Here is a 25,760-nt window from a genome sequence, read left to right on the forward strand (position 1 = left end):
TTGGCAGCAACATATTAGATGCTTATGCGTATCATTCGCCAGGACTGAAGCCTGAATATTAAAATTTAATCTTATTCTATGAAACTGTTATAATTCATATAACTATATCATACGTAGCCTGCTCTTTGGTTTAGGCGCGCTGCCCCGAATTCTGTTCAATCTAAACTACGTTGCCTGCTGTCATACATAACTGCCGTACCGTTTCGACCACCGCTCTAAGTTCTAGCTGGCACCCTTAGTGGTTTATAAAGGATTGTTTTGTTTCATCCGCACAAGTGTTCCTACTGATTTTCAGTGTAGTGTTAATATCAAAGTGGATTCCGAAACGTAAAATTAAGCTGTTGGAACATTCTTTTCTTTCGTTGGCAGCAGCGTTTGTCAACTTCTCTTAAAGGCTCTGTGACTAAAAAATTCCTGGTGAATGTTTTTTATGCCATTGATAAAATTTTTCTCAGTTTTGTTTTCTCAGTCGTTAAATTATAAGTTATACCAATTAAACCTGTTTAAGTCACCATTATATACTGTTGTGGAAAAGCTAAACACTATTCACATGTTTTATACAATTGTCCATTCTGATCGTTTGCAATTTCTTATAAAATCAATTTCTGATTTTGCACCAGGTTGAAGATAATCTTACTCTTAAATAAAGGAAACCTTCAAGGTGTGCAAATGCAGATTTTCCACGCACGCAGGAAATCAATGCTTACCAACGTTGCTGCAAGCTCTGTTCTGCTAACTTCAGGTCATACCTAGTACTTCTGGATTGGATTTGTCTTGGGCTCTAGCACATGAACTTTATACTGTACAGAATTATTACTGTTGTGCCTGTCCGCCCATTGGGACCTTTTTTATTCTAGTCTTAGGCTGCAAGATTTTTGTTGCTGTTGCCACTTGTTTGGGCCATCAGTGGTACGAGGTTTGTTGGGACACCGCTGCCTTCCAGTACCCGTCCATGCCACAACTATGCATGTACCATTACGTGGAGAAAGGTCACATGTGGAAGTACTCACCTCCCCACCATGAGTACCGAAGCGAACGCAGGGAATCAAACCGAACAGAAATAACTAAACATGCACTGCAAACACAGCACCAGTTACCCCCAACCATTTTTTACAGAATTCTGTATCATCACAGAGTAAGTACCATAGCCGAGTTGAAATAACGTTCACGAGTCGCCTCACATATTGCTAGTTATTAGTTAGTTATTCGGTTTTTAGGAGCATTAGCAACTAAGGCCATATTGCTCCGGGAATATGCGGTGGTCATTCCCTTGACCTTTCCGCATCTTCCGTATTTGGTGGTGACTGGCTGGAACCCCGGTCTAATCAAGAAGCATGTGCTACACACTGCTGCTCCTCCCCACCTGGCTACGGGGGTGCCTGCCTCACATATACAAGAGATGTCCGTGTCCAGAGTGTGACGCAATGTGGCTTAAGTCGCTAATGAGTTTAAAAACCGAGAACACAAGCTATCATGTTTCATTTTATCTTACACTAATCACATTGTATTCCTTCGAAATTAGAAAACCAAACCGATGACTTTGAATATCAACTATTGTTAATAAACAATTTTTGATTAATGTACACAGTGCGTTACATTTCAGGCGCGTTAGCAACCAGTAATAATTCATGATTTATAATAAAATAAGTGCACCCTATCACTTTAAAATCTGTTTCAATGATTCCTAAAATATTCTAAGCAAGCATTTAAATTTTTAAATGAATCAGAGCTCCTGTTTCAAATTTATAGTAATATTTTTGTAGGGGGGACTGGGGAGGAAATGCTATGAAATCGTAATACATCGGTTCTTCTGTTGGTTCTTGAAATTTTGGCCTCGATCCGACTTATCGTTTTAGAGTAATATGTAAAATATACTTCCATTTATATGAATAGATTTCTGTGGTTGGAGGTGAGGCTATGACTAATCTTAAAAGCTTTCTAGGGACTATCGAAACATATGCATAAAATGATATCGATTGAATTATTATTATTATTTTAATGTATAAACATCCGATAACATACGTTCATTAAAAGTTGGGTAAATGAAAAAAAAAAAAAAAATGGGTGCATTCTATGTTTTTTTTTCATAAAATTAATTGCATTTTTTTCAGTGATTAACTGAAATGTGAAGTAAATATAGTTCTCATCAATTAATTACTAAGATAACTTCATAGAACATTAATGAAATTCTATAGTTTTATGTTGTTATTGTTTGTTATTTGGTTTTTAGGAGCATTAGCAACTAAGGCCATATTGCTCCGGGAATATGCGGTGGTCATTCCCTGACCTTTCCGCATCCTCCGTATTTGGTGGTGACGGGCTCGAACCCCGGTCTAATCAAGAAGCGTGTGTTACGCACTGCTGCTCCTTCCCACCTGGCTACGGAGGCGCCCTATAGTTTTATGTTCTCGAAACTCGGCTATTCAGTTTAATTGCAACTGTATAATATTTATTGTTCTTTCCCATGTGCTTTTAAGACTCTCTCACATGTGTCTGTTCACAAGGCTTGGTTTTGTTTTGGTTTTTAAGGCGCATGGGCGACTGAGGCCATGGTGCAAGTCCAGTTCACAAGGCGATACTACGTTTACGAATTTTAACTATCAATATACATGAAGCGGGTATAGTACCTACTGTATAAAGATAACTAAACCGAAAGTTGCATTAAAATTACATTTAATCTTTGAATTTATTCTTCATAAAACTTGTGTGGAGAAAAGAAATAAATAATGGCCAGATTTCTGATTTTAATGAAATTTGGCATGACTCACAAATCTTTCTGTATGAACCAAATATAAAATTTTATGAAAATCCATCCACCGGGGTCTGTTTATTACATGAGGACGGACAAAGTGGTGAAATAAATAGGCGGTTATGCATATGCTTACGCACCTAAAAAAGAAGAAAGCCTCAAAACTGTTGTAATATAAAGCTCCTCCTTCCCGACGGAAATGTATTAGTAATGGCCGCATGGTGCAAGAAAGCCTATGGCTTATGCTGCACCAGCCAAAAAAAAAAAAAAAAACCCGAATAAAACAATGATAAAAAGAGGGGCATACATTATAAAATTTCGTAATAAAAGAATTGGCTAGAATTAATAGTAAACAATCAAGACAGGTGAATGTTACTTAAAGTTTCAAATGTTAGCAGCGGTAACTATAGGAAGGTGAAGGTTGCTGATTAACATTACTATAATAGACAAGATGCTGATTAGAGAATATATTCAGTTGTCTAACTACTGCTTTTCCTAAACTTTTGAAAGCTACTCTTATGGACTAAGTATTCAGGCATAATCGTATTTTGTGTACATTCTATACTTGGGCTCTGGTGAGCCGATAGCATAATTTAATGCCGTCACATGGTCAGAGACAATTTTAATCTTACCAATGTGAATTTGGTGGGAGCATAATGAAATAAGTTTGCTTTTGCTAACCCTCAACTACCTATGTGTATTATGTTCCACAGATTGCGTGAGTTCCGTGGTCGATTTGTTTTTGCTGGATGAAAAGCCAGCCTTTCCGAGGAGGAAAAAAAAAAAAAAAAAAGAACGTGCGATCGTTGTCTTAGACCGCCTAACACATTTTTTTCCTTTTAGATAATACAGTTGTTCTGATGCTTATAATCTAAACAGAGCTATAGTCACCAGCATTAAGCCAAAATGTTAACGCTCAGTTAGTCCAGGCAGTGGATTGGTCCAGTGGGTACATAAGAAATAAATATCGCCGGTTCGAATCCTGCCTCGGATTTCGGGCGTTACCACTGTCCAATATTTTTAACAAAGCATAAATAGTACGATATGATTTCAGCAGTCGAAACGCCTTAAAAACTAAATATGTGCTACTGTGAATAAGATTGCATGCCTCGTAAAATTATTTTATACGTGGAAAATACAGTAACAGAATCTAGGAACTAATTAAAACAAAAATTTGTTTGGAAATAATGCATAAATACGGTAGTAGCAATAGGCCTAAGAAATCTAGTCTTCCCTCCCTTGAATTAACTGTTGTTACAAAAGTTATGAAGTCTAAATTTCAAAATTTCACTTAATTTATTTCAACACATTCAACGTTGATAGGAAATAAAATTAAGGAACGCATGGCCTTGAATAAAATTTTTTCTTGGTTATATAAAGATAGTTTTATTCTGCATATTAACTGCACTTGTCATGTTAAGTTTTAATAAAATAAATAAACTGCTTAGTTGACAACGGCGAACCTGAAAAATCCTTTAAAACATTCACAGTGAAGCTAGCTAAGTATTTACTTAGCTAGCTTCACTGTGAATGTTTTAAAGGATTTTTTAGGGTACATTAAAACACACAGCTATACCAACATTATCAAATCGAATTGGATATATATACGAAAAGAGATTATTTGTATACTGTTAATTCTAAAATTGGAATTAACTCCAATTTATAAACAAAATATTATTTGTGTTTACGTCAAACGACTTGTAGCACAGGTATGGTTTGGTAATCAAAGCGATGCAATATTTATCCCCAATGTGATCATTTCATTTACGATGTTTTGTGATGTGGCTTTTCATGAGAAGACTTCATCAACTGAGACTCAACATCAGTTGATTCTCATCAGCTGATGAGAATGCCGTGCTAGAGTAGGTCAGTATTGTTACAGCATTTATGTTGAAATGAATATTTACGTAATAATTTAAAACTGTACTCCATACCAAAAGAATCGATTTGACTTAAAACTAGACGCTTCCCATAATATCAATACTACTTGTATACTTAAAAAAAGGACGAAATATCTCAGCTAATAAGAAACTGTAAATATTCAGCTGTCATCGTCACTCAAATAATCCAAACCACTGGAGCGTGTTATCAGAAACAAGTTCTACTCAAGTTCTTAAGGTCAGTTAGGCGCGACCGCCTGTAGTGCACAGGTGCAGGAGAGCACGTGATTTGCCTACTTACCAGGGGTAAGCACTTCCGGGTGCTGTGCAGTACACAGTCTGAGACATATCACAAGGGATCTCCATGAGAAGACGGGCACTAATCCTAGGGCCACAACTTTGACCTTCGACCTGGGCTACAAGCGATACAAGTTCGAGAAACACCTGATGAGAAGAAAGAAAAAATAATTAATACAAGAAATAAGCATTATAATAATAAAATAACCAGAAAGAGAAAAAAATATTTTTGGACAAATAATCTGTTGGAGTATTTGTTGTTTTGTACTACATACTGTGACGAATTGTCAAGCAATAAATATAAAAATTCGTGGCACAAAATGGCAGCGAAATACACACACCCATCACCACATTGCATTAAGTGAGTAAGTTGCACTTCATATGGCCGAGGATATCCAGTCAATCTATATCTACACAACGGAAAACTAATGCTGGTTCTTGGGTACTGTCATTGCTTGACACTTGGCAGAATTATTCTTAATACATCCCATAGATCGTTTCAATGTCTTAGAATTATTTTGGATCACTCAAAGGTTTCCAGTGATGCAACTTTAATTAATACGCAGTTTTAATAGTTTCTTAGCGCTCAGAAGTTTTAGTAGAGTTGTAATACCGATTGTTATCATTTCTGACCTCTTTCGAATAATGACAACAGAAATTGGAGTTATTCGATTTGAGGCTTTCAAAAGATATAACCAATCGCATTAAAAGCTGCGCTACTCTTCATATGATGCACATATGTTAATGCAATATGTAAAGCATGACAGTAAACCCCACTCTTAGAGTGGGGTTTACTGCCATGCTTTTAATATCCTGGGCAGGGTGGGGGAAGAGGATGATTCGAGCTATAAGCTATGTATATAGCGGCTGAGACTAAGCACCTGCGAGGTAATCTGATTCAGGTGTACAAGGCGGCCTTTGAATGGGTTGAGCAAGCATGCTGAATTCTGATGGGATTCTTCCGCTTGCTCAGATTACGTACCTAAGAGGACGTAAATTCAAATTTAAGAAAGTTGTAGAATAAATGTGCAGAAATTTGCCTTAAGCCAGCGGGTGGTTAATTGCTGGAACAAACTTCAAATCTGTCGTTGTGGAAGTTGATAGCTTAAATAAATTCAAGGAGTAACTGGACAAACTTTTAGAGAGAATGGTTCTGTATTTTATTTTTTTTTTTTTTGGCTGATGCTACACAAGCTCATAGCTTGCTTTCTTGCATCACATGCCTCTATTACTATTGCTACATTCTCTACTTTATGGCCATTTTTAAGAATTGGTGTGCTGCAATATTATTATATCGATTAAGTGCTAACGTTATGAGCTGTCATGGTTCTGCTGGACGATTTTCTGATCGCCCTCCCGAAAGATCCTGTGTTAGCTGAAGTCAGTTGGGTAGTAATTGCGGGGTGGGGGGGGCTTTGTGAGTGTGTGTGTGCGCTGGAGAAGGAAATTGCAAAAAAATGGGTCTTTGGTGCCTAATTGCTTCTGTCTTGAAAAGGTTAGGCAAGCGGAGGAAGAGGACTGTACCCCTGTTTATATTTCGTGAATAAACCAACCTTAACTTAGGTGAACCTGGATGTCTAAGAGAACCACGACCTATCTTGATATTACTTCTATGAAGTCACAAAGAACTCAGTCAATTATATCACTTTCCTTTGTCAACCTATGAATGAAACAGGTTACCTAGGGCATTTCCGTTACAACAAGTGTACATCAGCAGTATCCATCCTGTTTAATTTCATCAGACCTTAAGTTTTATCTTCAATAATATCTATTAAAGAGCACTGTTGAGGATGGAGTCAATATTTTTTTCAAATAGAAACCGTTTAGAAGGTAGTGAAGCATTTTCTATTCATTGTATCCAATGTTCGAAACAGGTAATACACAAATTGGATAAGGCGGCGGAAGAAAAACAAAAATTATGCGGAAAATTATACAAAAATTATGTAATAAAAATGAAACCTGTAATAAAAATAAGATCTTGCTCGAGTATCCAGAGCACGTCAGAAGATCGAAATGAAGTTCATAGATGTTACATAAATTGATCTAGCAACCTTAGTAAGACCTAAAAATTAATCATTTGACTTGAGAAACTGGACCCAGATACAGAGCAGAAATGCTAGAATTTCGTTAAAGAGTAAAGATTCATTTTTCGGGATTTATTAAAAAGCGGAGAAAGGTGGTGGTTGAACGTGGCTGTCAACATCTCGCATTGTTTCAGCCAACCGAAGAGCGAAAGTGGCACAAATCACCGCCGACCCACCAGAGTCCCATTGCTAACAGCACGACACAGCACTCTACGCCTCAAATGGGCGAAAGAACATCGGCACTGGACCTTGGATCCTGATCTGATGTGTCCAGTTATTTGAAGCGGGCAGGAGGGTGCATATCTGGCGGAAACCGCACGAAGCTACGCACTGTCATATCAACAAGGAACTGTTCACGCAAGTGGACGGTCGGTAATGGTCTGGGGCATGTTCAACTGGCACACGTAGGGACCTCTGTTACGCCTAAACACATCTGAACGGTCCAAGTTACGTGTCCATCCTTTCACATCATCTGCATCCGATCATGGTTATCGTGCACACACACAAGGCAATGCGCCTCTCCACAAGGACATGGTGACTAGAATATTGTTCGAAGAGCATTCCACAGGTTTTACCACCATGGAATGGTCTCCCTCTTCAACGGGCATGAGCCCTGTGGAGCATCTTTGGGGAAAGATCCGTTCGAGCTTTGGGTCCTCCATCCAGGAATGCGACGGAATTACGGACAACGGTGCAGCAAGAATGGATGGAAATACCTGTGTAAAGCTTTCGTGAACTAGTGAACTCATTTGGTGGATTTAACTTACGGGGTTGCTGCTTATTAAAGATGTCTTTATAGTGAGATATTTTTGTCTAATGAAATTTCTTCCTAGGTTTACAAATCATTGTTTTTAAACCCAATAAAGCAAGAAATCGCATATTCTCTCATTACTATTTTGAGATTTTTTTTTTTGTTTGACATTGCCAGGACATTTTTTTTAATATATTTTAAAGACACACTGGAAATGTCATTCAAATCTGTATGGTGTGCATTTGTAGTTCATGAGCCGATTTACATATTGCGCGGCTGAATAAATCTGTAATAACTCTAGAGGAACCCTACTCACCCGCCCCACTGAAATTCCACCACAAGTCGACGCCACCAGAACTTAGATCTCTCCGAAGGGGTGGCAGATGGTGATGATCATTTTAAACGGAGAACACTTTCAGGAAATAGGATGCAACTATGTCAGCCACGAGACAAGTGTTTGAAATCTCCCTCTCTCTCTCTCCCCCCCCTAAAAAAAAATCTACTTTTCTCGGGGATAGTTGCGAAATAAGTTCTTACGCTTCATTATTCTGTTTGGTTTTTAGGAGCATTAGCAACTAAGGCCATTGCTTTGGGATATGCGGTGGTCATTCCCTGACCTTTCCGCATCCTCCGTATTTGGTGGTGACGGGCTCGAACCCCGGTATAATCAAGAAGCGTGTGCTACGCACTGCTGCTCCTTCCCACCTGGCTAAGGAGGCGCCTCAGTCATCATTCTAATCACTTGGTAGAATCAAATCACCGTTGCTTTGTACAGATACAGTATTCTTGTTCGCAGTGATCACTGTAGATTTCATGAAGCCACGCACCACATAATGGGTGTGATGTGGAGTTTTTAATTTGCATATTTTAAACTACAGGAACGAACTCATAAGTAATGGTCTGTATTCAGATCTGCTGATTTCTTCATGTACTCAATGCCCTGAATTAAATCGACTATTTCCAGACGCAGGTGATTGGTCATAATTTGAATAGATATTTAATTCGAAATGAATCATTCTGGCGAATAAAGGCGAGTGATCCATCACCAGTAGTATTTGCAGTGTGCTAACGTGGGCGGTATTTACTGGTAACTGTTTGGACCGCTTATTGAGAAAAACTTAAAAATGTGGAATGTTTGAACCAACTTTAAATTGGCTACATGGTTTTCTGCGAAATAGTGCTGCCATGAAGTTTAACGATGACCTTTCTTCATTAAATGTGATCGAAGAGTTTACGGATCGGCTTTGGGCTCTTACTTTTTTACAAGTTATATTAATGACACGGTTAGTCATAAATGAACGAAGTTAAACTGCTAACCTACATTAGTGACTTAAAAATATAACTAATAACCACCATTTCACCTATAAGTGACTGTTAGTGATTGGGAATTTGTTACGCAAATGTTTTCCTAAAATTTCAGGAAAAAAAAATATTTGCTTATAAGTTAGGTAAATATTATTCCCAGGAAAAATACAGTAAGGGATCTTGGCATAGAATTTTGCAGCTCCGGCAGCTATAAATTTCACGTAAATAAAATTTCTTTACAGCGAATGTTGAAGTTTACCAGATGGTAGACAGTACGATTTTTTATTGTTCTGCTCCCGTGGTAGCCACCTGATCACGTCACTGTTTTTTTAATTGAAAATGAGCTTTACTGTGTAAAAATTTGATTCTATTTTGGTAACCATAGGAAAAGTTGAAACGCATTATGTTTTTTTCTAAAGTTGCTATCAAATCGTAGAAGGTTTGACCTGAGAACGCTTCTTAAAACAAATTTCAAAATAGATTGCAATTTATTGCAAATTGCTCTCTCATTGCTTCGTATAAACATCCAAGTCCACGAGTTGCATCTTTATGAACAATTCTCGAATACGATCTTAAGGCTAACAAATGACACGGAGAAAGATCTCTCCGAATTATTTTAACAAAAAATTGAGACTTCTCTTCAAGAAATTCAGTTTCGTTCCGATTTTCCTTTGATAATTTTAACCTTGTGTTTATAATTTTATTTCCTAAGACTTATTCTGTCTATCTAGACAGAATAAGTCTTAGGAACTTGTAGTTACTTTATTATCTAATAAAGTAACTACAAGTTGTTTTTTAATTAAAAAAATTAAAACTGATGATTTGAAGATATTCCTTTAATGGAATCAATTTCACTTTACGTTTTAATAATACACCCTTAATTAAATGCGGTGACGGATTACTCAATAAGAACTATTGTGCTTATTGAGTAATCCGCCACGGCATTTAATGTGCTAAGCAGTGCAGAAGGTTTGGGAACCTATCCCCACAGTGTATCTTCGAGGGTGTGGATGTTACCGAAAAGCCGTGATGTTAGAGAAAAACAGTGGGTATAATCCGCCAAAGATGAATGTAATGATTTTTACCTTTCTTGATATTTAGTCGTCTTGTTAAATTTACTGCATAGCAGATTCAAAAAATCTTTTTTGAAATCTTATGACAACTGAACAAGTTGGGATTGCATGACAAGTTGACCTAACCTATCATACCGCCGGGTACGATTTAAAGTACTGCCATGCGATGATGTCATTTATTAATAAACGTTTTTGAAAAGGCCACTGTATTCAAAGATATGTAAATGCGTTTTACAAGTGTTAAAAGCAAGCACTATGATTGCACATTCAGTATACTTCAGCAACAAATATGCAGAATAGTCATTGTACATTACGTGGAGGTATGCCGGATTCTGTGGTCAACTATTACAGATATTACACAGTGCGATTCACCTAGACCACAGATCCAAGTGGATAGCACTGTCCTGCTGGTTGTGAACCTCAAAAAAATATGATGGACCAGTTGAACATTCAGTGGTTGGTTTGTTTAATCAGTAAATTCGCTTCAAGGCGACTTTCCTTTTTTTTTATTTATATCTCTCATTTACATTGCTTCTTTAAATTTTCTGTGAAAGAATCAAAGGATAATCAGAAAAAAAGTCTACATCTGAATTTGATCGTGTATTAATTGAAGAAATAAAAGCGCACCGAACATTATTTATTCATTAATCTACCGGGTATAATGGATATGCATGAATTACATAATATTTCACTTAAAAATGAACTCAAATTCTTCGCAGAATGCAATTGTATGACTGTACTTGGAATATAAGGTCTAAATATGGAGAATGCATCTACAAAAAAGATATCGAGATCTTGGCGAGATATCAAAAGTGCAGTCGTATGAGGAAAGATATCGATTACGTGGACTATAGTTTTGCAACCCTAGAGACAATCTGATTGAGGTATGAATCTCTGATGTGGGGACAACAAAATGAAAAAGGGAAAATCTTCACTGTTATAAAGGATTCCAGAACTAGAGGCCATAAATCCAAACTAACGAAAATAAGTTTAGAATGGATTGTAGGAAGTTTTATTTTAGCCAGTGAATTGTTGTAATCAGTTTCCTCGCAGGTAAAAGTTACATTGACCCCTAGACAGCAATCAAATGCTAGGAGGGTAAACAAAATCATAACATAGCAATACAAAATATATATTGGGTAATATAAAATATACAAATACAAAGATACAAGGCGAAGACAGACTGTTCCACATAAATGCTCAATATACAGTCAACGTCTGTCCAAGCAGAGTGTGGGGATGCCGGCAGAATGCTGTAGGCTGACTGGAACAGGAGGAGCACAGATGATCCTCAATTACAGAAGCCACGTAGAGCGATGATGAAATGAAGGTCTGAAATTGCAAGATAGCGTAGGTATCTGCAAAAACTTTTGTTCTGTAGGCCTTGTCAACACAAATTGTCTCAGGGTTGATATTTAAGTCGTTGAGAAGTCCAATCGTATTTGCTGGGAACATATGACTGAGCGAGCTGATTTGGTTGAGGGCAGGTCGGATTACAGATCTTTGCCGATTACTTATTCTTCTCTTATTTTGGGCAGGATGATGAGGCTATCGATACTAGGAGCATCTAGTTTACCGGAAATGGGCTTAGAGAGGATAATTATGTTGCGAGTGGTGATGATTTGCTTCCAAGGGTTCACATTCCATGCAGCGAATGTAGTATACCCCCCTAGAGATAGTAAGGCGATGTCCTGAAGTCCTATTGAGAGATCGAAGAAGCCAATACGCAATCCCCAAGAACTGCCGCAGGTAGATTGGAGAGGCAGAGGATCAGATTTCCGATGCGTAGAGAGTCGCACAAGATGGGATATACTTAGTTGTCAGCTTGCTATTGCGGTAACTCACCAGTTCCTGTCGATTTGACCAAAGGGGTGAGAAGAATTTATTTCTAGCTTATTTGAAGTGCTCCTGGAAAGACAGGTTCAAATCGCAGACCAAACCTAGGTCCTTGTGAGAGTTGACAAGTTTAATTTGATATCCACTTATAGAGATGTGCATTGGGATTATTCTCTTTTTGTTAAGCGTCATCCGGGCAGATTTTTCGGCATTTAGTTCAAGACCAATGTATTGAAGAAAGGTGCTTTAATCTCAGAGATTTGTTTTGTTGCAGCTCTTTGGATAGAGAGCGCTTTCTCCGGCTGATCCGAATGAATGGAAAGCTTCAGATCGTCGGCATACGATATCATGTTTTGGAAATTTACTAACAGAGGTGCCAAAGCTGCTGCTGCTGCTGATGAAAAACACCACCCTGTGGAATCTCTCTGAAGACGGTAAAGGATCGTGAGAGCCCATTGCGCTCAAAAAGCAGTCGTCTTTCCTGTAAAATTTTTTGGGGTACAGAGATATTGAAGTAGTTCTTCAGGATATTAAGTAAAGATGTGATGGAAAATCCTATCATATGCAGATTTAACATCAAGATGAATTATGTCGAGCTGCGTTCGAGAATTCAAAACTTCCTGTACGTGAAACAATGAGGCTGATCTTGGGGATTTTCAAAGGTAAGCAGAACAGTTACCTACTTACTTATGGAGGGAAACAGATTGTTTATTTTCTTTATATATTATCTTGTCTAGAGTATTTTAGGGAAAAAGAGCCTCATGCTACGTGGTACAATAACTAACGTACAGTTAGTGCAATAGCACGAGGCTCGTTCCCTAAAATACTCTATACTACTGTAGTCCATCAGGTATCTCTCATATTGTGGAGTTATACTTCATAACTGGGTTGTCACTATTGCAACACCAGGGTATCTGCCCACCCACCGATGAGAAGCCAATAAGCTTCGAAACAGTACCGCCGAGAATAAGTAACAGTCTTGTCTGGTGAAGTGTTCTTATTCGAGGTAGTACAATACAATGGCAACTCGTTGTGAAGGTATTCATAACATGAGATATAATAAAAACGATACCAGTTTAATTACTTTGATGGATGGCTACGAATTAAGTTGATGCTATTGCACTAACCTATACATTAGTTATTCTACCACGTAGCACAAGGCTTTTGCCCTAAAATACTCTATACTACTCCACACCATCAGGCATATCTCATTGTGGAGTTATACTTCACGACTGGGTTGTCACTACTGCAACACTAGGGTACCTGTCCACCCACAGATGAGGAGCCAACAAGCTCTGAAAAGGTATCGTCTGGGGGCCTTGATGGAGCCCTCGTTATCGCGAATAGGTAACAACAGTCTTCCCTAATGGGGAAGCGTTTCCTATTCGGGGGGATTTATGAGTGAGTGGTTAGTTCAGTGAGTGTGAGGAGTAACTGTTCCTTTCCTCTTTCGACGGCATTTCTTCCTCTCCTACTATCACTTCCCTAAGTCTAATAGGGACAGTATGCGGATAACACAGTATCTTATCCCATGCCATTTTTCAAACAATGCCGTCTGGGTGGTGGTAACAGACGACAATAAATAACGGTAGTCTTCTCCACTAGTGAAGTGTTACTTATTCGAAGTAGTACAATACCATGGCAATTCGTTGTGAAGTTATTCACAGTATGAGATATAATTAAAACAATTCCAATTTAACTACTTTGGTAGACAGCTACGAATTAAACTGATGCTATTGCACTAACCTATACAATATTTGCGTGTTCTTCTGTGCAGCGTTAATGCCATTGTTATTTAGTGTTATACTTTTCTCTTAACGTAAAATACCATTAATCGATAACAATCTACAATTAAACGAATATATATTTGCTGTCGTAGCTAAATCCTGCTATAAATTAGCTAATAGTAATCTAATACACTACTGTATCATAAATTCGAATCATGGTTGAGAATTTTCGAATGATATTGTGGGATTCCTGAATTGAAGTCCGGTCGGTATAGAAGAAAGGCAGGTCAGCCTGGTGAGGCTGTTGGCTCCAACGCCCGTGCTGGCTCTCGACACCCCTGGTCACTCTAACCGACATGGTGGAAATGGGGGTGTCCGTATTAAATACAACACGCAGTCCAGATCTATATTATGGAAAATAGTGCCACGCACACTGCACTTTTTTTTTTTTTTTTTTCAGTATATGACCAAACGTTAAAGTCAGCAATGCCTGGTTAACTTCACAACACCGCCAACTGAGAAGTAAGTGGATCAGGAACATTGCGACTGGTCAGTCAAAGACTGGAAAAACTTGGACTTAAAAGCTAATATGTAATTACAGTTAGAGGCTACTTGCCTGGGCTAGAATTACACTTATGAATACAAAAACATGTTAAATACCCAAAAAATCTCAGTAGTCAAATTATTAGGAAAAGCGTGTTTATCCAGCTATGCAGGATATATCAGGTTGTGAAATAATGACAAAACATGCACAATATTTGATTTGTCTATAAAGTAATGTCTAGACTACTGTAAATAATTTAAACTTTTGATTAGCTCAGTCAATACTCAAAACATGGTGTCATCAGGTTTGTTTGTTTTAGTTAGTTGTTGGCGCATCGGCTTCTGTGGCCATAATGCACCTCCCAAGGTTTTTGCAGTACTCTGATCCAAGCCCGAGGCGGGATTCGAACCTGCGACCTTTGGGTTGCCAGGCAGGTACTTTACCAACCCGGCTAGCCCGGTATCATCAGCAGATAGATGAACTTTATCATGGTGAATACAGAACGTTCAAGAGAGTTAGAGTTCGGCGAAGGAGGGGAATTGATCACATTTGTTACCTTAAGCTCTCTGAAAGCAATCCGACTGTTCCCGAATCGCATCAGGTTAAAATGGACATTATGACGTTGATTATGAGCGTTGTGTGTGTGCGCGCGCGTGACACACACAACATAAGAGGAGTTGCGGGAAGAAGATGGCACACGAGGGTATGTTACAGTCGAAACGATCCTGAGGTGTATTAACAAAAAAATAACTTTAGACAACTTGAGCAGGGAGCAGCAATTGTGATTGCCTCGTTATGGGCGATTTCAGCCTGCTTATTATAGATTTGAAATCGTGACTGGCGATACGCCATGTGGAGAACTTTTTTTTTTTTTAAATAACTGGATGACTTATTCACTCCGACATATCAGGCAAAGTACTCTAATATTGAGTCTGCGTGGTAGGACGGTGACGATACCACTATGTGACTATGTGGTATCGTCACTGTCCTCCCCACACCGGGTGGAAAAGGCCCAGGTTAGAATCGCGTCGATGACGAAGAACTTTAATGGGCTTTTTTTTTCACTCCGTGGCTGGGTTAGTTGGTCTCAGGCGTAGATAAAGTTTATTCCGCCCAGGAACTGGGGTTTTTTCGTCCAGCAAAACAGGCAGATCGACCAGAGAACTCAAACAATTTACACACAAAATACATATACGGCCATATGTAAGAAATTATGCATAGAGTTCATTAGCGTAGTTTCTAGGGTGCAGAGAAGGGCAACAAAATTGGTGAGGAGCGCTAAGTCCATATTAAACATGGCTCAGAAGGTACAGATTTCAAAGTTCGCAACTATACATCTTTTGGGGACTGAAGTATAAAACTTCCTGATGGGATCATTGAGATCTAGAGGGGTATGCTTTCGCTGGTAGGAGACACTACAAACAGGGGACAAACTTAAATTTTAGGGACTAATAGAAAGCTGGATTTCTTACCTTTGGGAAGCGTGTTATAAATTATCGGAATTAATTACTGCTAGTGGTCAGGCGGAGAGTTTGGTTGAGTTCAAAGCAAATTGAATAATTACTATTTAGTAATGGGGATAGCATGAATAATTGGTATTTTTTTAAAGTGATGCAGACACATTGTATAGCCATTCTAATATTAATTACACATTAATGATCACGTACCTCGCGAATCTATTGAAATCAAAGTAAATCAAGTGAACTAGACTGACACAGACAGTAATACACTGTACTAGTGATCAATTTGGTGATTGCTGATCTCGCAGGATAAAAACCACTGTTTGGTATTATACAATGAGTTATATATACACATCGAAAAAAATAACAATATATTGTAACAATTTCTTTGTTTAAACTGTTTATTTTTAGAATTTTTCAAAGGATTTAAGTGTTTTTGTGATAAAATCAAAATAATTTTTGTTAAACATTTATATAATGGCTACATTAAAATCTTAGAAAGATTTATACCAACTGTTATCGGTTTTTACAGCACGGTCATCTTAAGCCACACTGCTTCAGTATATTGAGAGTTCACGAGCCGGACAACATTTCTGTTATATAGCTGAATAACTCAGATTAACTTGTGATGGAAACTGCTTCCTTTGCCTGAGTATTCTTCGAAGGGACTCAAACAGAAGCCTCTCCAAACGAGTAATAAATTGCGAAACCAGTATACTGTCAGGTAAGATGACTCCTACTGATCTGCTCTGGCTGTTCATAGTTTAAAGGTTTTTGTAGTTTTCTTTCTTTCTACACTACAATCAGGGGAAATTTATGGGCGTAACTATCATGGGGGTTGTAGCTGTACCACGCTAAGAGTGAACCAACGTACTTTGTTTCCAATAAATCACGAATGAAGAACGTATCCTCATTATTAGTATTAGTAACGGCCGTATGGTGCAAGAAAGCCTATGGCTTATGCTGCACCAGCCAAAAAAAAAAAAAAAAAAAAAAAAATCCGAACAAAACAATGATAAAAACAAAAATTAAATAAATAAATAATAATAATTAATAAAGAAATAAAAATAATAAAATGAAATTAAAAATTAAATAAAAAGGAAATTAATCCTATCATCCTATGCGCTTCCCTTACCCGAAAGTACTATCCAGATGACCTTTGAATTTCCCCAAACTGTCGGCCTCTACCACCCATGAAGGCAACTTATTCCAGTAATTTATAACTCGCTGGCTAAAATAAAACTTCCTGCAGTCCAATCTAAACATTTCCCCGCGTAACTTGAATTTATGTCCCCTAGTTCTAGCATCATTTATAATCTTGAAAATTTTGTCCTCATTCAGTTTACTGATGCCTCTCAGAGCCTTAAACACCTCAATCAAATCTCCTCTAAGGTGTCTAGTTTCCAAACTCTGCAACCCACATATTCGAAGTCTTTCTTCATAAGGACGCCCTTTTGCCGATCTCACCAGGCGAGTTACCCTTCTTTGCACCCTTTCAAGAAGCTCGATGTCTTTCTTTAGGTGCGGCCTCCATACTTGAACACAATATTCCAAGTGTGGTCTAACATAGGCCTTATATAATGGGATTATCACGTCCCTATCTCTACTTGCAAAAGTTCGATAGATCATCGATAGGACACCATGGGCCTTCCTTGCAACCTGTTTACAATGCTCAGAGAATTTCATGTCTGACCGTATCGTAACACCCAAGTCCCTTTCCTCCAGTACTGGGTTTAGTTGAACTCCACCAAGTGAATAAGTTATTTTGGGATTACTGTTTCCCAGGTGTAATACCTTACACTTTGTTGGATTAAAACACAGCTGCCATTTTTCTGACCATTCTTGAAGTCTATCTAGGTCTCTCTGAAGAAGCTCAGCTTGACAGTGATCATTAACTACTCTACCAATTTTAACATCATCTGCAAATTTAGACATCACATTATAACATACTATATTTTTTGCACGAAAGTGGAACTCGAGTTACCTCATTTAAATAAAAGCCATCGTTTTTCGGAGCATGCATACCAATTGAGAACCGTATACATATTAAAATTACTATTTCCTTCAGTAGCCTGTTCAAATCAGAAAATACACATTCATTTTCTACATCAAGTCAGATGAGTTGCATAATAACTTGCATTTGCACAAAAATTCATTGAATCCAATTGGAAGTTAGCAGCAGCTTTGAAAATAAAGAAATAGGCTACGACAACTTAATTCAAAAATTTCCTAAGTAAACAAACTGCGAAGGTTTCTTTGTGAACCAAGAAAACATTCAGCTATTGCAATTAAAAAATAAAATTACTAATAAGTAAATGAAAGTCATTTTTTAACACTCTGAATAGTCTTTCAGAGTTCCATAAAGGCGAAGCTTTAAATACATTTTAAATCGTGTGGACAAATAATGAAATTGTCCGACCTGCTTATACTTCAAATGTCCAAGTTACACATTAAATCAGTTATTAGGTGATATTTGTACAGTGGCTGGACCAGTAGGTGCCTATTATCCCAGCTGGGTGTACTACTTGTGTTAACTATGGTAGCTATAGTTGCTATTGGAACAAGACAGTGCCTTAAGCCAAAGACTGTTTAAGAAGGACTCGGCTCTACACTTGACCTGGGTCATATTCTTGACTGAGTACTATACCCTCCATCAAGCCAACCTGGCGGGTTTTTGATGCGATTGTCTGTAACTTCTTTACTGCCGGGTTGGCAAGATGCCAAGCATATAAAAACAAAACCTACGTCTGACCAGCGGCCCGGTTCTCAGTCAAGTTTCTGAGTGATTTCTTGGGTGTACACGTATTGGCACACACACGCAGAATGAATCAAAAAAATAAATGCACCTTCGGGTCAGGGCGACTGGACAAACATTTCTAATAGTCTCATCTAGTTCAGACTCGCAATAAAGTCAGTTTAAACAAATATATTAAATTTTTCATTGGGACTACAATTTATCATTTTAAATCTTCTGTTTGAACATATTACTAAAATTGCAAATGAAAATTGAATAATGAAATGATTTGAAAATGGAAACCGAAATGTTTTGTTTTTTTCGAATTAGAGAACTACCCAGGAGTAGTAATTGCCATTTAACCGTTTATTTTAAGATGCAAGACGTAATTAACTTTTATGAGGTATCTGCATTGCACTTATAGCGTATATGCACATGAATTTGGAAAAAAAATCGAAAAGTATCAGTTCGGAAATGGTTGAACAGGTTTCCAGACAGAAAAAGCAATATTTTTTGTTTAAAAACTTTAAAAGAAAGCGTAAAAAGATGTACACAAAACATATTTAACTTGCGTATCGAAACATTTCATACTTCTGTTTTTTTTTTATAAACAGCGTATTTTACTGGGATAACAAATAACATGTTATTTGTTATCCAGGTAAAATAAATAAGGTAAAATAAATATTCATTTATTGCAAATACAGCAAGCCCCTAGCCATGTGATGGGAACCTAGCCAAATAACAAAGTAATCGAATACATAGCAGATTTCATATAAACATTAACAATGACTAGGAATTATACTTATGAATTAAAGAATTTGCAGAACAGGACATTTGGCTTTCAGTTGCAGTTACTGGGTTGGAGGCAGGGTGATGTTTTTATTTCTCTTCATTTTATCGGATATCTGACTCCTGTAGGTTTCAGAGTTGATTAACCTGTTGGAATCAATGTTGTGATGATTTATGAGGTGAAGGGATGCATTGGGGAACATTCTGTCCATTTGTTTGAGCCTGTAGAAGTTGGATTTGAATTGCTGGTTTCTTGAATTTTCCCTGTTGGGGAGTAGCTATTATATTGGCTAGGTTTGGTGAATCGCATGCAGAAGTGATTAACTTTGCAAGCAGCACCACTCCAGACTCGTTGATCATCCGTTACAGATGCTTTGTTTTTAAGTTTTTATAAAGCTGTTGCCTAGATTTGTATGGGGAAACCGAAGCTTATTATTGAGCCATCTAAGAACCCAATATTCTAGAGCAAGGAATTTCTTGACGGTTACTTCAAGAGCACCAGACCAGACTTCGGAAGCATAGGACAGAATGGGAAGGATGAATCTTTGAACATGCTTAATGACAGTTTTTCTGTCTTGAATCGCTGCCGTTCCTTGTTTGATTAACCATCTTGCTTTTTGAGCAACATATGAATAGTGGGCATTAAAGGGGAGATTTTCATCAAAAACAACTCCAAGGTTTTTGTGAACATAAACATTTGGGATTAAGACATCTGCAGTTTTTATTTCTATTGTTTGTTATTTGGTTTTTAGGAGCATTAGCAACTAAGACCATATTGCTCCGGGATGCGGTGGTCATTCCCTGACCTTTCCGCATCCTCCGTATTTGGTGGTGACTGGCTCGAACCCCGGTCTAATCAAGAAGCGTATGCTACGCACTGCTGCTCCTTCCCATCTGGCTACGGAGGCGCCCTTTTATTTCTATGTGGTTTGGTTGTTTCTGAAGGGAATAAGTAATTTGAGCAGGTTTACTTGCATTTATAGTCAGATTGAGATCTTTCAGATACTTCATGATTTCACAAAAAACTCACATCATTGATAACTTTGCGAATATCATCACTGGCTTTGGAGATTATAACTTTAAATCATCGGCATATGCCAGTAGATTTGGATTTTCTTGTATAAGTGGTTGAAGAGATGCTGAAAATATAGTACTGGAGAGAACGGCTCCTTGAGGAATGCCTGTTGAGATTGTGACGAGAATATTGTCAGTACTAGTGAGGGAAGAGGAGAAATCTGCGATTTAGGCTGTATTGAAGATAGGAAATAATCATTGTGTCAACGAGAAAACGATTTTTTAGTATTTAAAAATCTTTTTTAAGATCTATGTTGTCGAAAGCACCTTTGATGTCAAAGTAAAATACATCGCATTGTGCCATATCTTGAAACGCAGTTTGGATGCGCCCAATGGTGTCAGTTAGGCTTGTTGTGCAGCGTCCTCTAGGACCAAAATGCATGTTGACAGATGCATTAGTAAAGATTGCATATTGAAGATATGGGAGCATGATTTTTTCAATAATTTTAGTAATTATTGACGAAACAGCAATTGGCCGATGACCGGGATGGTTATTACTGCAAGCTTTTTTTTAATCCTATACCTGAAAATGATATGCGCTGGACAATCTAATAATAAAACCAGGGATGCCGTCAGGACCTTCACTACTATCAGGGAGTAATTGGTTAACTGCACGCTGAACTGTATTCTTGTTCACAAGTTGGTTAATTAGCAGGGCTTGACCCGGAGACATATCTTGCATGTTATCTGCTTGTTCATAAGAATTAGATGCTATAAATCTGTTTTGTATAGCTTCAGTGCAAATTTCAGAATTGTTTCCATATCGCATCTTATCCATTCAAAAACTAGATCATGCTGTAAGGTAGTTGTTTTTGCAGAAAGTGCTATTTTATTGTGCTTCGGCGTGGACATAACATAATTTGTGTATGACTGAATTTTTTTCAGTTGAAATAATGCTCTGCTCTTTTTATATTGTGTGCTGATGAAGTGCCGTATTTCTTCCACTGTCTGTGGTATTTTTGCTTACTTTTAAAGTATGGTTTCAGGTGGGATTTGAACCAAGGTTTGGAGTGAGAAGATATTCTAACAAGTTTGGATGCCGACTCTGTTTTCATTGATTAACCATTTTATAAGAAGAAAGGTGGCATCCTGTATAGGAATATTTTTGAGAGAATCCCATGGATAGTATTTTAAGAGCTGCAGAAACTTTTCTTTCTGAAGAAATTTAATCGATGATATTCTTTTGGTGACTTGCAGAGTGGGGCAAGGATTCCCGCAGCAAATTGTTGCTTGCAGTTCTATACTTTTGTGATCAGATTTAAATGTAATGTTGCTGTTAAGTTTTTCTTGCAGTGGAAAATTAGAGCACACAAGATCAAGCGTTGATTACCTCTTGTAACAGGAACGTTAATTTTTTTTCAGCTCCTAGAACTAAAAATAGGTCGGCCAGCAACTTAATTTATAAATTATATTTGGGCATGGGAAGGTTAAAGTCGCCCATTATAGTGATGTTAGTTTGAGGCTTAAGAACAGTAGTGATCCAGGTTATTACTTCATTAATGATGTCATCAGTAGGTCCAGACGGAATACAAATATTATAAATTTGAAGCAGAGAATCTTTAACTTGGATTAGTATGGAAATTCCCGCAAAGCTGAAGGTATTTAGAGTTGTATGGGTTCAAAACTAATATTGGATTTTAAAATTATTGCTGTCCCACCACCTCTAACGATTAATTCTTGAGCGTCATGTATGGCGTGTAGCTGAGATTCTTCGGCAGTAGGAAAATATCCTTTAGAGATTCCTGCATCCACGTTTCAACTAAACATATGTCATGAGATTCTTCAATCATTAATGAAATAAGTGTAGACAGTATTTTTTATGCTTCTTACATTTTGAAAAAAAATGCTGAGATGGACATATTGTGATGGAATGATGTTTGCAAACAGATGTATTAGGTGGCAGATTAAATGATGGATTAGGATGAGAATCAGGAATATTATTCTCTAGCTATGCAGAAAGTTCAGCATATTGAGAATTATTTGGTAACTTTTCACTAGGGTTGCTGACCGATCCTCCAATAGCTCTATAAAATGGCATGACGAGTATAAAATGGATGGCCAGATATCAGGATTTAGATATTGTTGTAAGTCACAATTCTTTAGCTCAATTCTAAATGATGCATAGTCAGATGTTTGGTTTTTATTTGAAAACTATCTGGAATTTCTAGCTCTAATAGTAGCTGGTCCATCTGCTGGGAGGTAATATTGAGGTCTAGCCTGCTAACAAAAATGTTACTACTTAAATTTAAATTTTTCTGTTTATACTCCGGCACGACAACCAAGTCAGTAGAGTTTACAATAAATCGTCAATACAAATATTTATCGTATTTAGTAGTCACGGGCTTGAACCCCGGTCCACTCAAGGAACGCGTGCTACGCACTCTCGCTCCTGACCACTGGGCTACGTCAGGCCTTCTAAGCGTCGAACTATTTCTGTTTCTAATTTGAATACAAGATTGCATATTTCTTGTTCCTATTATGCTTGCATATTTGTTGTTTCTGCGGGGAAACTTAAAACTTGGGGAGTTTGTAGGCAAGCTATTATGGGAAGGCATTTCAGGATAATGCTCAGAGCGATCATTTTGACAGTGCACATACAAATTGCTCGGTTTTTGTTGATTGCTAATAGTGGTGGGTGTCGGTTGTCTGCCTGTGTCAACACGTTGCGAGGAAGCACGATTGTATTCTCGGAGAGCAAGAGAGCTAGGCTAGATTTTTGGGATCGCGCAGCTGTTTTTTCTGGAACAAATTCTTCAGCATCTGGACTGAGTACCGCAACTGCAGAAGCCTAATGAACAGAAGGGCGAGGCTTCGGAGGGCCCTCGACCATAGCCTTTAGTTCGAGAAGCAAGTGATAGAATTTACATTGCTGATCTTCTATTCGCAAAAGATGATTTTTAATATCTTCATTTTCTCTAAATTACTTCCTCAGCATTTGTTCCAGGGGAGCAAATGAGCAATCATTGTTTGGGGCTGTTGAAGGCAGAGGGGGGATAGATAGGAAGAGTCTGGACGGAGGCATCTTTAGCTGACTTCCTTGTATGACCTGAGGGGTTAGGAGGCTAGTATATTGACGGAGGGAGATGAAGTATGGTCAGCGTTGCGAAGGAGATCAGCATCTGTTGGCGTATCCTGGCAATTCAGTGATGCTGACTAGGAGACTAAATTTGCACTTCCCTTGTTAGCACTTTTGCATGAAGGGCATCTGAAATTTTTTTTAAATTACTCGATTAAGAAAAAAATTGTTTATTAATGAACACGCATCACAAAAATACCATACTGCAAATTCCCTTGCAGATAACCAAATTCCGTACTGTTTTTTGAATACATTGCATGAAACCGCTTCCTTAGGAGGCACTAAAGAGTTAAAAATGGCTTTAAATATCAGCAAATAGAATGTAACAAATAAACCATCAAATGGCACCGAATCCCCTGACATTATAGGAATTTCTTAAAAGCTGCTTTATTCGGGTAGGGGGGAATAGTATTTCCACATCAGGAGAAGATGGCACTGGATTTATATTCGTGAAATACAGTATTCCTCATCACAGGAAACATCGCAGACAAGCCCGTGATCATACCAATAATATTCCATTGTTCTTTTGCCATCAATTTTTTTATTCACGATTAATAATTTAGAATTTCTGAACATTATAAAATCTACTTTGTGTCGATATTGAACTACTTATTAATTAATTAAATAATATACCTAAGTTCAGGAGACAATCTTGTTTATGTAGCATCATAGTGGGGGCTCACACCTGGTGAGTATGGACTTGGCACACCCAGGGTCCTGAGCTGGATATCATCATTCTTCTCTTTCTTGGCGATTCCTTTATACTTTTGAGTCTCTCTCTCTCTCTCCCCCTCTCTCTCTGTCTGCAACTCAGAATTTTTTTGGCTGTTGCAGCATAAGCTTCAAGCTTCCTTGCACCATATGGCTAATAATAATATGCAAATACAGTAAGTCCTTGACTTACGCGGATTCGTAGATATGCGGTTGCGCTACTTCTACTTACGAACTGTCACGGCATCCATTAAGCGCCACTTTAAATATAATAGATTGCGTTAGTGTCTGCTAATGTGATTGGATAGTGGCATCGGCGCTTTGTTTTTCACCTTAACCACTTAAGCGTAAGTTGCATCTTGTGAGCTTATACTTGTAAACAAAATAAATATAAATTGCAAATATTCATTATAACTATGGAGACTAAAGTCGAAATTATTAGACATGAAAACGGCAAGAAATTTGTGGACATTGCACGTGTTTACGAAACGAATGAATCAACTGTTAGAACTATTTTAAAAGATAAAATTCAGATTATGCAGCACGTAAAAACTTCTGTGCAAATGCAATCTACGATCATATCCAAAATAAGAGGCTTATTAAAGAAGAAATGGAAAAATTGTTGATGATTTGGATAAAAGACATGAAACAACGAATGCCGATAAGTCTTATGCTTATACAAGAAAAAGCCTTGAGACTTTGAAAAACTAAAGTGTAAACGTGGTGAGAATGTTGCTAATGAAACATTCATTGTACGCCACAGATGGTTTCAAAGATTTAAGGGCCCTGCTAAACTATACAACATCAAAGTTACAGGTGAGACTGCTAGTGTAGACATAGTAGCAGCTAAGGAGTTCCCCAAGACTTGGGGAGAAAATATTCAAAAACGAGGATTACCTACCACAACAGGTCTTCAGTGAAGGCGAGACTGGTTTACATTGGAAAAAAAATCCCTGATCGTCCTTACATATCGCAAGAAGAAAAAACTGCCAGGATTTAAGGTATCAAAGGACAAATTAACCCTTCGTTTTGGTGGAAATGCTGCTAGAGGTTGCAAAATAAAACCACTGTTAGTTTACCATAGCGAAAATCCAAGGGCCTTCAATAATATTTCCAAGGCATTTGTGTGGAAGTTCAATCGAAAAGCATGGGTGACAAGAAATTTTTCGGTACTGGTTTCTCCGTCATTTTGTGCAAGAAGTTGAAAAATATTGCCAAGAAAACAGCCTACCATTTAAGGTATTACTGCTGGTTGATAATGCATCTGGTCATCCAACTATGTGCGAGTATCACGAAAACATAAGTTATATTTTTGTCTGCAAATACAACTTCCCTTATTCTACCCATGGATCAGGGTCTAATACAGACATTCAAAAAGTATTACCTACGAACAACATTTAGACAGGCAGCAAGGGCCATTGAAAGACAATGCCAGATCATTGCAGCAGTTCTGGAAAGAATTCGACATTTATAAAGCTGTTAAAAACATCGATGCTGCCTGGAGAAAAATTATAGTATCAACAATGAATGCCGTCTTGAAGAAATTCATCCCCCCCGCAAGTTTGTTCAAGATGCTTCGGGAAGCGAAGAAAATGAAGATGTAATTAGAGAGCTTGTGGAAATGACCAGAACATTGGAATTAAATTTAGAGGCAAATGACTATTGATTTG

The 25,760-nt window shown here is 37.8% G+C and overlaps 1 protein-coding gene across 2 annotated transcripts in view; it reads right to left on the minus strand.

Moving 5' to 3' along the window:
• spz4 (Spaetzle domain-containing protein 4) overlaps window positions 1-25,760 on the minus strand; it is an 81,111-nt gene that overhangs the window by 40,325 nt on the left and 15,026 nt on the right. For both annotated transcript variants that reach the window (XM_090370626.1, XM_090370627.1), the window contains exon 2: window positions 4,931-5,073. In XM_090370626.1, coding sequence (XP_090226752.1) covers window positions 4,931-5,073 — 143 coding nt within the window. The remainder of the gene's footprint in view (window positions 1-4,930; window positions 5,074-25,760) is intronic.

Source organism: Mastigoproctus giganteus, chromosome 3 (genome assembly GCF_048544385.1).
Source record: "Mastigoproctus giganteus isolate SK-2022 chromosome 3, ASM4854438v1, whole genome shotgun sequence".
Classification (NCBI taxonomy): domain Eukaryota; kingdom Metazoa; phylum Arthropoda; class Arachnida; order Uropygi; family Thelyphonidae; genus Mastigoproctus; species Mastigoproctus giganteus.